This window comes from Moschus berezovskii, chromosome 1 (genome assembly GCF_049115385.1).
Source record: "Moschus berezovskii isolate FMDL1 chromosome 1, NW_MosBer_1.0, whole genome shotgun sequence".
NCBI classification, from domain to species: domain Eukaryota; kingdom Metazoa; phylum Chordata; class Mammalia; order Artiodactyla; family Moschidae; genus Moschus; species Moschus berezovskii.
In genome coordinates this window covers 28,901,059-28,917,543 of record NC_142460.1, presented here as the reverse complement: position 1 = coordinate 28,917,543, position 16,485 = coordinate 28,901,059, and the positions used below count along the sequence as shown (strand labels likewise).

The following is a 16,485-nucleotide window of genomic DNA, read 5'->3' as shown; positions in this document are numbered from 1 at the left end:
CTGGATGCTGTGCTTTCATTCCAGAACCAACAAAATACTTCTCGGTGAGAAAGCATTTAACAAAAATTCATATAGAAAGTCACCCTTTAGGAATGTGAGAGAGATTACATATGTACCAGACTATTGTTGTTCCCTCTTGGGCTTCTTACCTTCGTTTTCCGTGTTGGCGGGCACAGAGTCGACCCCGAAAGGATGCCAGGGCTGCAGTTCGTCCAGGCTGAACTCGCCGTTCACGGGAAGAAGCTCCACGGTGGTTTTGGTTTCGGTCAAAGATGGCATGAGAGCATCATTGCCGTAGCTGATCCTCGGTTCACTGATTATGTTGGCCAAGACATCGTCTGAGTAGTTCTGTTCTTTCTGCAGCAGCTCATCTAAATCAAACAAAGCCACGTCTTGGGTGAGTAACAGCAACAGTAAAAACAGAAGCAGTGGCAGCAGCTACCGCTTGCTGTCTGCTAGGTGTGACTGCAAGGCACGATCTCATTTATGACGTAGGTCCCGTTATCACCTCCATCCTTTAGGCAGGAAAACTGAGGCACTTGGTAGATAAGCCACTCATACAGATTCATAGCTAGCAATGCCCAAAGTGGGATTTGAGCCCTAGGAGGATGGCTGAGACCAAGGTGGATGCTCTGACCAGGTACACCACTCCCCCCAGTGAGAAACCTGGAATGGTCCTTCCCTCCAGACACAGGTAGATCCTCCTAGTTGACGGGGATCACGGAGGAATGGAGAGGATGCTTCGGTGGGGTGTTTGTAGTACACTGGCCTCAGTAAGCCAGGTATAGTTTCTTTCAAGCTGAAGGACACATCCAGCAAATTTCTAGTCTTTCCATGAACATGTGTAAGAACAAGAAAAGCGTAAGTAACAGGCTGCCTGCTAGCTCCACTCCTGAACAGTTTTCATTGTTTTGCCTTGAAAACAATCTGTCTTCCTCAAATGCTCCCAGGGGCTGCACGATACGTGTTCTGAGGCAACAGAGCAACAAGCCCCTAGCCCTGCTGGTTGTGGCCTTGCAGACACGAAGCTCTGTGCCAGCCCTCTCTTCTGTGGGGTACACAGCCCTGCCTGCCAACGTTCCTCATGGGGTCTCAACCCAAACATCCCATCTTTCTCCTCTGCTGCGTCTCCTTTCAAAACATACTATCAGACAGTAAAGAACCTGCCTGCCAATGCAGGAGCATTAGGTTCGATCCCTGGATTGGGAAGGTCCCCTGGAGGAGAGCATGGCGACCCATTCCAGTATTCTTGCCTGGAGAATCCCACGGACAGAGGAGCCCAGTGGGCTGCCGTCCACAGGGTCACAAGGAGGTTGGACATGACTGAGCGACACCACCAAGGGAGCTGTCACAATGGAAAATCTTACATCTGCGCTTAATAAAACACGCACAGCATTTCAGATTGCAGCAAATCATGGTGTTCCCTCATTTCTCTTTTATCTCTTACACCGTTGGCAGCAAATTTCCTCCAAATGGCCGCTAAAATGTAGAGAGCCCTGTGGTGGTTAATTTTCCTGGTTTATTATATTCATTTTCAGAAAATGAAAGAATGAAATATTCAAGAAACATTACATCTTTGGTAGAGTGAAAGCACTTAGACGTGAAAGACATTTTTGGTACCAAAGTAGAAATCCACTTTTCTATCTCAATGTGACACAGGAGATTTAGAAACAGCCCCTTCTGGTCATCTCACTCGGAACAATGAAGTCAGCGTGGTGTTTACGGACAGAAAAGAGGGTGGAAATGATGGATTACCGTTAGCGGGAGTAGGATTCAATTCTGTGATCATAAAATGTCTAAGACAGCCACCCACTTCTTGACATTATTAAGGGCTCAGGTTTTTACCAACTCTTAACACAATTCATACCAAACAATTCCTCCTATGATAAAAAAAATAAAAATCCAGAACTAAATGCGATTATCTCATTGTTCATTCTGAGTGAAACTTTATCTTTGAATTTTATGGTCAGACTGATCACACAGAAACCGCACTTCTACTATGTTGGTGGCCCTGATGGATAATCTTTTTATCTGAATTAATTTATTATTTTATTACAGCACTTTGATGGCATATATTGGGATTTCAAAGCTTTTAAGCATCTACATTTGCCAACTGCTATATTAAACTAAAAGACTAGACACATTTCCCTCAAGACTCTTTATTTCCTAAAAGCTAATTGTTACTGCCCAAAATTACAGCAGTTACCTCTGTAGTCAAATATCTTTTGTAATACCCGAGCTTATGAGCCTTGCAGTTAAAAGTGGAACTATTTAACTAAATTCAGTGATGGTAAAGAAGGAATTCATGGGGCCTGGACTCCATCTTAGGTCTGTTCATGCTGATCATGCTCGGCCACATCTCCAATGGACTCTGAACTCTGTGCTTAGTGCCTATGGAAACTACAATAGAAGGATAAGACCCCCTCTGGACAGGGGAATCTTGAAGATCACATCCAGGTCACTCATCGCCTAAGAGAAAACATACTCTAATCATCCCTGCCTCCGGACAGATCATAAATTCTTTCTGTATCTATCAGAGTGTAACCGCAGGCTTATTGATTATTAACTGTTTGAACACCTAACACATGAATGATGGGGTTATTGTGATTGTATTTACCCTTCATTTTGTCTCAAGGAAATTGGGGTTGTGGGTTCAGACATGTACACATGGGGTATAAAAGATTTCACAAATGCTGGTCGGGGTCCTTGGCTAAGAGGAGACTCTGCCTTGGGCCTGCCGGTGTAATAAACTGCCCTCCACTATCTGCATTGTCCTTCTGAGTGAGTTTGTTTCCCGGAACGCGTGGCTACAACAATGGTAATATTTAACCTACAGTTTAAACAACAAAAAGAAGTTTAATTTCAAATATTCAACATGCAATCAAACCCACTATATCTTGCCCTTTCAGAAATGCTTTGAGGATATATATTAGGCATGTGTGTGCGTGCTAAGATACTTCAGTTGTGTCCTAGTCTTTGCGACCCTATGGACTGTAGCCCGCCAGGCTGTTCTGTCCATGGGATTCTCCAGGCATGAATACTGGAGTGGGCTGTTGTGCCCTCCTCAAGGGGATCTTCCCGACCCAAGGATTGAATCCCCATCTCTTATGTCTTCTGCATTGGCAGGTGGGTTCTTTATCACCAGTGCCACCTGGGAAGCCCATATCAGGCATACTTCTAGCAAGTAAGAAAAAGCATCTCACCACATAGCTGTCATTAAAAATATTTAAAATATGTATTAAAAAATATGTATTTTTAAAGAAAGCAACGTAAAAAGAGATCCCTGGTTGGTTTCATCTTCAAATGACTAACATATTTTGTTCTTGGAGAAGCAGTAGACTTCCGTGATAATTTATTTTGAGAGAAGTGGCCTCATAAAAGTGAAGGAGGAAACAGAACAAGCTCTATCTTGAAAGCAGGACTCCATATTGGACCAGATTGTGGACTTAGAGCCATATGCCCAGTATCTATGGAGATGACATACCAACTGGAAAACCAGGCCCCTGGAAGGAAGAGCCCCAGAGCTCTCCATTGCCTAAAAGAATACCCTAATTAATACCCCAAGTATCTGTGTAACAGAATAGAATCATACATTCTATTATGCTTATTGGGGAATGACCACAGGCCTATTGATAACTGTCCACTGTTACCCACCTAGGCTTAAGGCATACGATCACAGGTTAACTTTGATTGTTATCTTTCTTTTTCCTTTGTTCAGGCTAGTTTCAGGGAACCTTGTACATTTAGGGTATATAAGGTTTTCACAAAAACTGGTCAGGGTCCTTGGCTAAGAGGAGACTCTGCCTTGGGCCGGCCAGTGTCATAGACTGCACTCCACTATCTGCATTGCCCTTCTGAGTGAGTGTGTTTCTTGGAACATGTGGCTACAACAAAAGGACTTCTGAACAGGAAAGAGATGAATCCTAGGTAATTCATCTAATGCTTTCCTTTTAATGATTAAACCACTTGCCTAACTCCTCCTAAAAGTTTTACTGCCACATTTAAGGTTTCATGAAAATGAACTTTATAAACATTAAGTCAGTTCTTTTACAAGCTTCAAGTGTAATTACTGAACTATCTTTTCCATCCTTTGAACACATTTGGAGCAGGGAGGAAACCTCCGTCATACAGAGGAGGTCCAACCTCTGTCTTTTCACCTGTGAAACACGGCTAGTAAAGGTCTGAGTTGGAGACTGGTGAACATGCCTAGGCTTGCTGGTTTTTCTTTCATATAGAATTGAACCTGCATCACTGTTAGCATTTCCCCCCTATTTTCTGGTTCTGGTGGAATAGACACATTGATCTGCAGCCTCTCCTCCAAATGGAAATTTCTTTTCAACCGTGTCTAACAGGAGAGTCTCACATGATTATTTCTTACATTTTAATAAATAATTACTTATGTATCTGAAAGCACTGAGGATTACACCTCTGAACAATGGATTTCCCCTCAGCCCCACCTTTGCAACTGCCACAGATGCAGCAGGCATATTCATAAAAGGGATGTAATTTTTTCCCTATCGAGAAGCTCTATTATAAATCTGCTGTCATCTGTGCTAGGCATTTTGCCCACACCAAGACTATGAGATCAGATTTAATTTTCCAATCACAGTTCGTGCACGTCTTATTCACGGCTTAGCATATAACTACCATGCTGTTCACGATATTGTACTTAACGTGACTGGGCTTCACTGGTGGCTTAGATGGTAAAGCATCTGCCTGCAATGAGAGAGACCTGGGTTCGATCCCTGGGTTGGGAAGATCCCCTGGAGAAGGCAATAGCAACCCACTCCAGCATTGTTACCTGGAAAATCCCATGGATGGAGGAGCCTGGTAGGCTACAGCCCATGGGGTTGCAAAGGACTGGAATGATTGAGCGACTTCACTTTTACTTTCAATGTGACCATGGTCTCTGAAACTTCCTAAGCTCTGCGTTCCTCATCTATAAAATTAGGGGGAGTTGGATGGATGGTCTTCGTAGTTTCTTCACTTTGAATCCTCTTATCTTGCTATGTAGGCATCCCCCAAGAGCTTGTTGAAATCATAATCTCAGGTTCCAGCCTGAGCTAGGGAAACAGAATCTGCACATTTAACATGGTCCCCAGGCAATTTTTTAAGAAAACTGTGACGTATAATCCATTTTCAATATTATATAAGTTACAGATGTATAATATGTTGTATTCAGTCACTAAGTCATGTCAGATACGCTGTGACCCCATGGACTGCAGCATGCCAGGCTCCTGGTCCTTTGCTATCTCCTGGAGTTTGCTCAAATTCATGTCCACTGAGTCGCTGATTGCTGAAGAATTGATGCTTTTGAACTGTGGTGCTGGAGAAGACTCTTGAGAGTCCCTTAGACTGCAAGGAGATCCAACCAGTTCATTCTAAAGGAGATCAATCCTGGGTGTTCATTGGAAGGACTGATGCTAAAGCTGAAACTCCAATACTTTGGCCACCTCATGCGAAGAGTTGACTCACTGGAAAAGACTCTGATGCTGGGAAGGATTGGGGGCGGGAGGAGAAGGGGACGACAGAGAATGAGATGGCTGGATGGCATCACAAACTCGATGGACATGAGTTTGAGAGAACTCTGGGAGTTGGTGATGGACAGGGAGGCCTGGTGTGCTGTGATTCATGTGGTCGCCAAGAGTCGGACACGACTGACCAACTGAACTGAACTGAGTTGCTGATGCTATCTAACCATCTCATCCTCTGCTGCCCTCTTCATTGCCTTCAGTTTTTTCCAGTACCAGTATAATATACAATAAAGTGATTCCCGATTTTTAAAGGTTATACCCCATTCATAGCTACTATAAAATATTGGTATATTCCCTGTGTTGTAGAGTAGATTCCTGTAGCTTATTTTATACCTAATAGCATGTACCTTTTACTCCCTACTCCTATACTGCCCCTTCCTTCTTCCCTCTGCCATGGTAACCACTAGTTAGTTCTCCTTATTTTGAAGTCTGCTTTTTTTTTGGTTATATTCACTAGTTTGTTGCATTTTCTAAATTCCGCATACAAGTAACATCATATAGTTTGTCTTTATCTGACTGATTTCCCTTAGCACGGTACACCAGATCCCAGGCCAGTCTTAAGCACATTGCAGTCTGACCACTGCCACGAGGTACATCCATACCAAGACATCACTGCACAATGGCCTCAGCATCCCCTTCACAGAAGACAAGCCTCAAAACAAAACAAGGTGTCAAAGGTGAGTATGGCCCAGAAACCATGTCGCAGAAGAAACCCGGCTGCAACACATCTCCAAGGCATGTTCATAAACCCCATCCACCCTATTGCCTTCAAGCTACCATCATGATAAATTTTTTCTGAACCAGAAAACTGCAGGAAACACTAGTTATGAATTTCTTCCCCCACCTTTTTTTTTTTTTTGGCCAGGCTGTTTGTCAGGCAGGAAATTACATAGGAACCAGAGCAGGAAAGTGTTCAGGAAACAGGTTATTGATATTCAGATGCTGAGAAAAAGAATGTACTTAAAAACGTAGAGGGCACCAAAGGACATCCTTCCTTTCTGCGCTCTCCCTTAAGACCGAACTTACCTCTAAGCATGGACTGCCCTGTAGTTCAATGGAGCAGAATTTGTCTAAAATGCTGATCTGGGGGAGAACCTTTGTGGTGTTCAGGTGATTGCTGGGCAAGGCTGGGAGGTTAAGATCACTGTGCGGCTCGTGTGCAACTGTGTCAGGCTATAACATCTTTTTTTGCTATCTTTTAAAAACATTATTTATATTTACTTCTTTGGCTGTGCCGGGTCTTATGTGCAGCACTTGAGATTCTTTTGCTGCGGCACACAGATTCTCTAGTTGTGTCACATGGGCTTAGGATCTTAGTTCCCCCTGTGTTGCTCTTTAGTCACTCAGTTGTGTCCGACTCTTCATGACCCCATGGACTGTACCCTGCCAGGCTCCTCTGTCCATGGGATTCTCCAGGCAAGAATACTGGAGTGGGTTGCCGTTCCCTCCTCCAGGGGATCTTCCTGATCCAGGGATCGAACCGTCCTCTCGTGCGTCTCCTGCACTGCAGGCAGATTCTTTACCACTGAGCCAATGGGGAAGCCTGCTCCCTTCTCTAGGTGAGATCTTACCTGTCATTCCTGCTGTGATGGTCTACCCTCAACAGCAGTTTCTCCTCTTATCCACATTTTTAGATTTCCCCTTCTCTGGTAGACTGGCATAAATATGAGTGCTACATGAACAATCATCAGGTTTCACCGATTCTGAGTCAGATTTAAGATAATTTAGACTGCTTTGGATCTTGAGCTATTTAAATAGTCAATGCTGCCATATGCCCCAACAAGAGGAAAAAATGAGATATATTATCACAAGGCAAAACTGTTCCACAAATCTAGTTTTCATTTTGACCTCCCAGCAAACTGGGTCAGTCCTCTTATTTTTAGCTGCACTATCAATCCTGAGAAATCTCTCACGGTCTCATAACTCAGACTCCACTGTCTGAATCGGGGTTTATTTTTCTTTAGTGGTTTCTTGGACAGGATTTTGCATGGAGCATGATCGGTCCACTTATGGCAACAAAGTATCCCCAGGGAGATACAGACACAGCTGCACGTCATGGGTGAGAACATTCCTTATTGCAAGTGATATTTTCCTGAAGCATCAAGATACAGAAGTCCCTTGTCAAAAGAAATTTCCTTTGACTTTCAAACAACACAGATCAAAGAACTCAGAATTTACCCACGGCCGTCAGAAACTGAGAGATTTCTGCTGTCAGTCAGGCTCCCCAGTTTCTAAACAGAGTGAAGAGATCCTTTCCCTGTTTGCTTGCGGAACTTGTGCCAACGTCCTGATTGTATTTCCAAATACATTAGGAGTCTTGGTCCCGCCTGGCTGGGTAGTTGGGAGCCTAAGCAATCCTTCGGGGAAAAAATACTCTAAAATGTAGCCTGAAAACCAAGTTTACGTGTCACAGGAAGAATCTCGTAGTATGATGTGTTGAGGCTGTAAGTCGCATATATAAAGAAATGTCCTTGTTTTGAGGAAATAACCTGTGGTGAAAAATTTAGGTGTAAAGGTCCAAGATGTCTGCAAGTTAATTACTTTTTTTTTTAAAGGTACAAAATTACTAGCTTTTTATTTTTTCCCAGCTTTAAAAATTTGTTAATTTATTTTTGGCTGTGCTGGGTCTTCACTGTTGTATGGACTTGTGGTGGTGGCTTCTCGTGTTGCAGAGCACAGGGTCATTAGTTGTGGTGTATGGATTTAGTTGCTCCACAGCACGTGGGGTCTTCCTGGACCAGGGATTGAACCTGCATCTCTGCACTGGCAGGCAGATTCTTTACCACTGAACCACTAGGGAAGCTCTCCTTTCCCATCTTTTTTGCAAGTTACTTAAAAAAAAAAAAAAATTTTATGCAATGTTTTCAGAACTATTCTTTAAGTCTGGAAGTACATTATTATAAAAAGTTCAGGGACTTCCCTGGTGGTCCAGTGGCTAAGACTTAAAATGCAGGAAGCCTGGGTTTGATCCCTGGCCAGGGAACTAGATTCCACATGCTGCAACTAAGCATTCACACGCCACAACTAAAGACCCGGGATGCTACAATGAAGACCGAGGATCCCACACACCACAACCAAATAAATAAATATATATATATAAACCTTCAGTACTATGGCACTAAAACTGTAGTGCCAGCTTTAGCCTGTATATATGTCGGCGCTTTCTTCTGGTTAATATATATAGTGAAGGGTTTCGCTGATGGTCCAGTGGTTAGCAACCTTCCTTGCAATGCGGGTGACACCCTTTTGATCCCTGGTCCTGGAAGATCTCACAAGTTGAGGGGCAACTAAGCCAGTGTGCCAAGACTACTGAAGCCCAAGTGCCCTAAAGCCCATGCTCTGCAACAAGCAAGGCCACCACAATGATAAGCCCATGCACTGCAACTAGAGAGTAGCCCCCCCTCTTGCCACAAAGTTTGTGCATAGCAATGAGACCCAATGCAGCCAAAAGTAAATTCTTTAAAAAAGTGTGTGTGTACATATATAGTGAAAATACATGTATGTCCATTAATGTAAGCAGATACAGGCTATATGTCTTCTATAAACTAAGATAAAAATAAATGTGATTTTTATGCCTGCATCCCTTACACAAAAGTTAATTATTTCTTGTGGACTTCAACACAGCAAATAGCTATCTCTTCACATGCTAGGGGAAAAACTGGCTGTCCTGGGCTAGTTGAGAGATGTATGATTTTATGGCTAAGCTCAAGGAGTTTAATGATGATTATATGGAATTTCTTTCTTTCAAAATTTTATTTATTTGGCTGCACCAGGTCTTTAGTTGCAGCATGTGAGATCTAGTTCCCTGACCAGGGACTGAACCTGGGCCCCTACATGGGGAGTGTGGAGTCTTAACCACTGGACTGCCAGGGAAGTCCCCACATTTATACAGAATTTTTCTCTTCAAACCTGTCTTTAAGAGCCTAACTCCTCCAGCATAAGGTAGAACTTCAGTGTGATTCCTCTTTATATAAAAATGTAGTTTGGTAGTAATTAGCTACAGTCAGATTCAGTGCAAGAAATAGAGAAAATAAAAGAAATAATAAATCACTTGCCATCCCACCAAGAGCAATTTTTAAAATAGTTTTTTACTCTTTAGGGAATCGGCTATTTTATCTCATCCCATCACTTCATTATTTAATTTTTATGACTATGGTCAAGGAGACTGAATTTTTCAGGAATAGGGAAGAAGGTGCCTAGAATTGGAGTTATCAGATTTGAAGACGTAGAGAGATGAAATCACAAGAAACCAATTTCTCTCCAGTTCCATTCCATAGTATGCATTTCTCAGTTCTCTGGAAGGTTGTTCTGCAGTGGGTCCACTTTATTGTTTGTTTTTAGTCCGAAGTCCTCAGCTATATAGTAAATTGGAAACATGAAATAAAACCTGAGGTCTGCTCTATCTGGATCAGTATCACATTTCCTTTTAAAAAAACTGCTTAGCTTTTAGTGAGCAGAAGAAAGGAGGAGAATTATTTTTTACAAAGTATTCAGGTGACAGTAACTGCCTGTGAATACATTTTTTATAAACACATAGTCATTCTGGCAGCTGGATACAGTCTGAGCGTACATTTCCCTGGAGCCTTCACTGTGGGTGCTGGGGTGTTTCGGGCACCCACCCATCACGTCCCCTTTTCTCCACCCTGACTCTGGGCTCCGAACCAACTAAGAGCGAGCAGCTGGAGATGAAAACATCACCTTCACGTCTGAGAAAGGCCAGGCCCTTACCAGCCCACGGGATGCTTTCTTTAGGGAGTGATGCTGTGTGTGGACTGGGTTTCAGCTCCACCCTGTACCCCCAGCTGCACGTGACAAGGGAGGGGGTATGAACGAAGGCCCTACCGCTGTGCCCTGTCCACCTTGCACACATGGTCCTGTCTGCTCTGCGTACCTGCACGCTAAGTGGCTTCAGTCGTGTCCGGCTCTTTGTGACCCCATGGACTGTAGCCCACCAGGCTCCTCTGTCCATGGGATTCTCCAGGCAAGAATACTGGACTGGGTTGCCATTTCCCCCTCCAGGGGATCTTCCTCACCCAGGGACTGAACCTGGGTCTTCCGCATTGAAGGCAGATTCTTTACGGTCTGTGCCACCAGGGGAAGCCCTGTCTGATCTGCACCCTTTCCCAAACTTGTGAGAGGAATCTTTCTTACCTGGGTAAGAGACATCCTAGGGGGACGAAAGGAATCCAAAGGAAAGGACAGCCGTGCCCTTCTCAATAGCTAGCAGTCATTCTCTGCTATGCAGTAAAGACAGTGCATGCTAATTGATCCATATCTGATAAATGCTTAATTGACTGAACTCTAAACAGGCATACCTTGCTTTATTGCACTTCAGATATTGCTTAAAAAAAAAAAACAACACACAGATTGAAGGTTTGTAGCAACCCTGTGTCAAGCAAGTCTTTCAGTTCCATTTTCCCAATAGTATTTGGTCACTTGTTGTCTCTGGATCACATTTCAGCAATTGTTGCAATATTTCAAACTTTTTTGAAAAATTCTTAGATATTCTTGGATATAATCCAAGTCTTATATTTGGATGGTGATCTGTGATCTTTGATGATAGCATTGCGAAAAGATTACAACTTGATGAGGCTCAGATGATGGTTACCATTTTAAGCAAGAAGCGATTTTCTAGGCAGAGTAAGTACGTTGCATTTTCAGACATAGTGCTATTGCATACAATAGACTAAAGCATAGAGTAACTTTTGACATGCACTCCAGAAACCCCAAAATTCACATTGACCCACTTGATGGAAATATCCACTTCATTCTGGTGGTGTGGAACTGAGCCCACAATATCCCTTAGGCATGTCTGTATGTTGAAGGATGTGAAGCACTGATTAGCAAGGCTGGCTAGCTCATGGTAGAAAGTAACATTTTCAACATTCCTACATAGGTGACGTCACTTCCAAAGAGCCTACAATTTATGCTGATTAGGATAAGGAGCATAGGCAAGTGTGGATAAGATCAGTACAAATCATAGTGGAGGACACTCCTGTTCCTGTAGACAACGTATCGTGTTTGTAGACAAGAGTAGCTATTTTGAAAGGTTTATTCATACAGATTAAAAAAATCCACACCAGCCCTCTATGCTCTTCTGCCCACTGGCCTATTTGTGTTTTAACAGAAAACTCGTTCTGCAGGGAACATTTTTAGGACAGCAGTGGTCCTTTATCTCCTGCATTAGAGGACTTTGAGATCCTCTTACAATGTAGGGGGAACCAAACTTGGCAATGGAAAGTGATTGGCATCTGAAGCTTGGAGATGGGTGAAAAGTGACTGTCTTCAGGGAAGTATTAATAGACCAGATGAAGAGAGGCTGAAAGGACTCACTTCACAAAAATTAATCTGGAGCCAAGAAAATTAAAATCATTTTATTATTAATTAATGAGCTCATTAATTTATTTATTCATGCAGTTTTTCAGCAATCCTACCATCTTCCAGGCCAGTATAGGAAATAACTAAGGCAGTTTCTTATTACTCAAAGCTCAAGGCACCAGAGAACAGATGGGCAGAAGAGTAATTCCTACAAAAATGCTATGGTAAGGGGTATGGACAGAGCAAGAAAGAAACAAATTGGGACTTTGGGGCTGGGATGGTGACCTTACAGGTTTGCTAAGGGAGAGTGACTACAGTCCTAGTGGATACAAGTCCATGGACCAAGGTACAGAGGATGGGATGCCTCTGCCTGTTGGGACTCTTCTGGTTCCTGGAACACAAGGGAGAGGAAAAGGGAAGCAGCTTAGACAGGAGCCAAGGACCTGGAATCTGTGGGCTACACACAGGGCAAAGGAATAGGCTGACGGGCATGAAGAGTATGCTGTTGGCAAAATACAGACTAAGGGAATTCCATGCGTTGAGTGAGTGGCCTGCAGTTTGTTTTTAGGTAAATTATAAAGAAAAGGACAGAGGGGAAACCTGGGGATTATAAAATCCTAAAAAGACATGTCGACATTCAAAAATGGGGAAGACAGTGGGCAAGAATGTACACAAGTGATAAAACCAGAAAGACACTAACAGACGTGATGCCAAGAACAAGTGTTACTTCGCAGGTGGTGGGAGGTGTGAAGCGGGACTGTGAGCAGGAAAGGGAAGACCAGCTGAACCAGCTGGTCAGGTGGCTGGTTAATATTTGCATTCTTGACTTCAGTTGTATCCATCAAAGCAGCACAGACTCGGGGCAGAAAGACAGGTTCTATTTAGACTTGTGGAGTCCGTGATATTCCATAGCACGGTGGAGAGGGTTGCAGCCCTTGGAACTATGGTCTGGAGAACTCCTGTAAATGCTGCAACAGCCCACAGGGACGCACGGGAAAGAAAATGGGAGGTTTCCCATTTTCCAAGGTATTTTGGGAAAAAAGTTCACATCAGATTCCCCCAAAGGGACTTATCATGTATTGAATTCCGCTAGATAATGAACAGTCTTATCCGTAGTGAAGTGTCACATACTTAGCGAAAATTCTTTAGAGAATTTTACCATGGTTAAAAATAACATCAGATGGTGGTCACTGTTAAGAACTACAAGGAGCAAAGTCTTCTGTATCCAAATAAAGAGTTGTAGGTCTTTCCCCTCACCCAGCTCTTAAATCAAATCACATCAGTATGAGCACCTATGAGATGATTAAAGAAAAAAAAAAGCAACCTTATGCAAAGAATGAATGAGAAAATTGTGTAGGAGATAAAAATAAAGTGGAGCTAACCCTTTTGCTAATTTACCTTTGACTGTGGATCACAATAAACTGTGGAAAATTCTGAAAGAGATGGGAACACCAGACCACCTGACCTGCCTCTTGAGAAACGTGTATGCAGGTCAGGAAGCTACAGTTAGAACTGGACATGGAACAACAGACTGGTTCCAAATAGAAAAAGGAGTACGTCAAGGTTGTATATTGTCACCCTGCTTATTTAACTTATATGCAGAGTACATCATGAGGAACGCTGGGCTGGAAGAAGCACAAGCCAGAATCAAGATTGCCGGGAGAAAAATCAATAACCTCGGATATGCAGATGACACCACCCTTATGGCAGAAAGTGAAGAGGAACTCAAAAGCCTCTTGATGAAAGTGAAGAGGAGAGTGAAAAGGTTGGCTTGAAGCTCAACATTCAGAAAACAAAGATCATGGCATCTGGTCCCATCACTTCATAGGAAATAGGTGGGGAAACAGTGGAAACAGTGTCAGACTTTATTTTTGGGGGCTCCAAATTCACTGCGGAAGCTGATTGCAGCTATGAAATTAAAAGACGCTTACTCCTTGGAAGGAAAGTTATGACCAACCTAGATGGCATATTAGAAAGCAAAGACATTACTTTGCCAACCAAGGTCCGTCTAGTCAAGGCTATGGTTTTTCCAGTGGTCACGTATGGATGTGAGAGCTGGACTGTGAAGAAGGCTGATCGTCGAAGAATTGATGCTTTTGAACTGTGGTGCTGGAGAAGACTCTTGAGAGTCCCGTGGACTGCTAGGAGATCCAACCAGTCCATTCTAAAGGGGATCAATCCTGGGTGTTCATTGGAAGGACTGATGCTAAAGCTGAAACTCCAAACCTTTGGCCACCTCATGCGACGAATTGACTCACTGGAAAAGACTCTGATGCTGGGAAGGATTGGGGGCTGGAGGAGAAGGGGATGACAGAGAATGAGATGGCTGGATGGCATCACCGACTCGATGGACATGAGTTTGAGTGAACTCCGGGAGTTGGTGATGGACAGGGAGGCCTGGTGTGCTGTGATTCATGGGGTCGCAAAGAGTCGGATACGACTGAGCGACTGAACTGAACTGATGGACAATAATGAAGTGTCAAATGGGGGTGTAATCACTGAGGCCAGCTCTCCGTTGTCACCTGTGAGCCACAGGTGTGTTTCATTGACCATGTTGGAAAATTACCCCAGATAACCATGTCCTCACCATCCTATGCATGAGACAACTGTTTCCATGATAATGCTGCCTGCTGCCTCCTAAGGAAGATCTTGCCCTAGTCTTTCCTTCCAAACTGTTTCTAATCTCCACACGTCCCAATTTTGGCATTAGATCTCATCCAAGCCCCTGATGCTTTTCCTGCTGAAAATTTACATAGAATTCTAGCCACATTTTTTCTTCAAAAAAGCTGCTTAAATGTGATAATTTCATCTCAGCACAGGTAACCTTTTTCTTTTCTCCACCCTGCTCTGAAATAAAAAATAAAAAACTCAGAAATAAAAACAAAAAACAAACTTCATCTTAAATTACGATATACTGTATAAAGAGTTACCTGTTTGGTCTCAGATTTCTATTCTCTCTCCCTTTTACACAATCAAACTAAAAATATAACTAGCTTTCTCTGAATATACAGTATTAAAACATGATCGTCTTCAATAAAATATAATTAATCTCAAAATTTAAAGCCCTCGACACTAATTACTACAGGTCTCCAACAGCTTATTGTGTGCGCGTTTGTGATATAAGCAGCCTTTATTTGAATAAAGTTTAAGTTTCAACAACAAATTAAAAAATGACTCACATTACAGTGCATTTATACATGACTTTTCATCTTCTAAGTGCGGTAAACATTAATTAACCCTGGCTAATTAAAACAGTCATAGTTTACAAATTTACTCATTAATCAGCCTCGAGCAAATGCAAAGCAAAAACGTCTTTCACAATTTGAACCGATTAAATATGGAAATTATTTTTTTTAAATGGAGAGGTCATAAATAAAAAAGAGGTCATCAAAAAACATGCATGCAGTCCTTTGACTTAAATTTGATCGTTTTAGAAAGAAACTTGGACAATGTTTTGGAACTGTAGAAGTCAAAGGAAATTAAAGATAAAACTGCCTGACACTTCCCTGGCAGTCAAGTCGTAAGACTCCATGTTTTTACTGCAAGGAGGCCTGGGTTCAATCCCTGGTCAGGGAACCAAGATCCTGCATGCCTTGCAGTATGCACCCCAAACAAACCAACAAAAGCAACTGCCTGAAATGGATTGAATTATGTCCTGGTACCGATAATAATACTGACATCGTAACATCCAGTGCCTACGAATATAACCTTATTTGGAAATGGGATCTTCACAGATGTAATCAAGTAAAGACCAGATCATACTGGAGTAAGGCTCTCAATCCAATATGGCATCGAGAGGACACCATGGGAGTCAGGTGGGCTCTTGGTCATATTGGAGAAGACACACAGAGACAAAGGGGAGACGCCGTGTGAAGACAGAGGCAGAGGTTGGAGTGGTGTATCCACAAGCCAAAGGGCTGTTGGGGATGGTCGCTAACAGTAAAAACAAGGAAAAGGAACAAAACAGATATTCCTCCAGGGCCTTCAGAGGGAACGTGGCCCCAGAGCACTTAAAAAAATTTTTTTTTTACTTAATTATTTTTTTCTGGGTTTTCATTGCTGCAAGGGCTTTTCTCTAGCTGTGGGAAGTGGGGGCTACTCTCCAGCTGCAGTGTGCAGACCTCTTGGTGTGGTGGCTTCTCTTGTTGCGGACCATGGGCTCTAGGGTACCCAGGCTTCAGTCACTGTGGCACGTGGGCTCAGTACTTGCAGCTCCCAGGCTCTGGAGCACAGGCTTGGTAGTTGTGGCACATTGGCTTGGTTGCTCTGCAGCATGTGGGATCCTCTCGGATTGGGGATCGAACCTGTGTCTTCTGCATTGGCAGGTGGATTCTTTACGACTGAGCACCAGGGAAGCCCCCGTAGACACTTTCATTTCAGACTTTTAGCTTCCGGAATGGTGAAAGAATAAATTTCTGTTGTTTTTAGGCCATCCAGTTAATGGGCATTTGTTTTGGCAGTCCTAGGAAACTGTAACACTATTTCAGTAAGTGAATACTGGGGCTTCCCCAGTGGCTCAGTGGTAAAGAATCCACCTGCAATGCAGGAGCTGCAGGAGACATGGTTTGATCCCTGGATCAGGAAGATCCCCTGGAGAAGGAAATGGCAACCCACTCCAGTATTCTTGCCTGGA

The 16,485-nt window shown here is 43.1% G+C and overlaps 1 protein-coding gene across 6 annotated transcripts in view; it reads right to left on the bottom strand.

Moving 5' to 3' along the window:
- Positions 1-16,485, bottom strand: part of APP (amyloid beta precursor protein) — a 305,975-nt gene that overhangs the window by 29,305 nt on the left and 260,185 nt on the right. For all 6 annotated transcript variants that reach the window (XM_055421750.2, XM_055421740.2, XM_055421746.2 and 3 more), the window contains one exon: positions 150-371. In XM_055421750.2, coding sequence (XP_055277725.2) covers positions 150-371 — 222 coding nt within the window. The remainder of the gene's footprint in view (positions 1-149; positions 372-16,485) is intronic.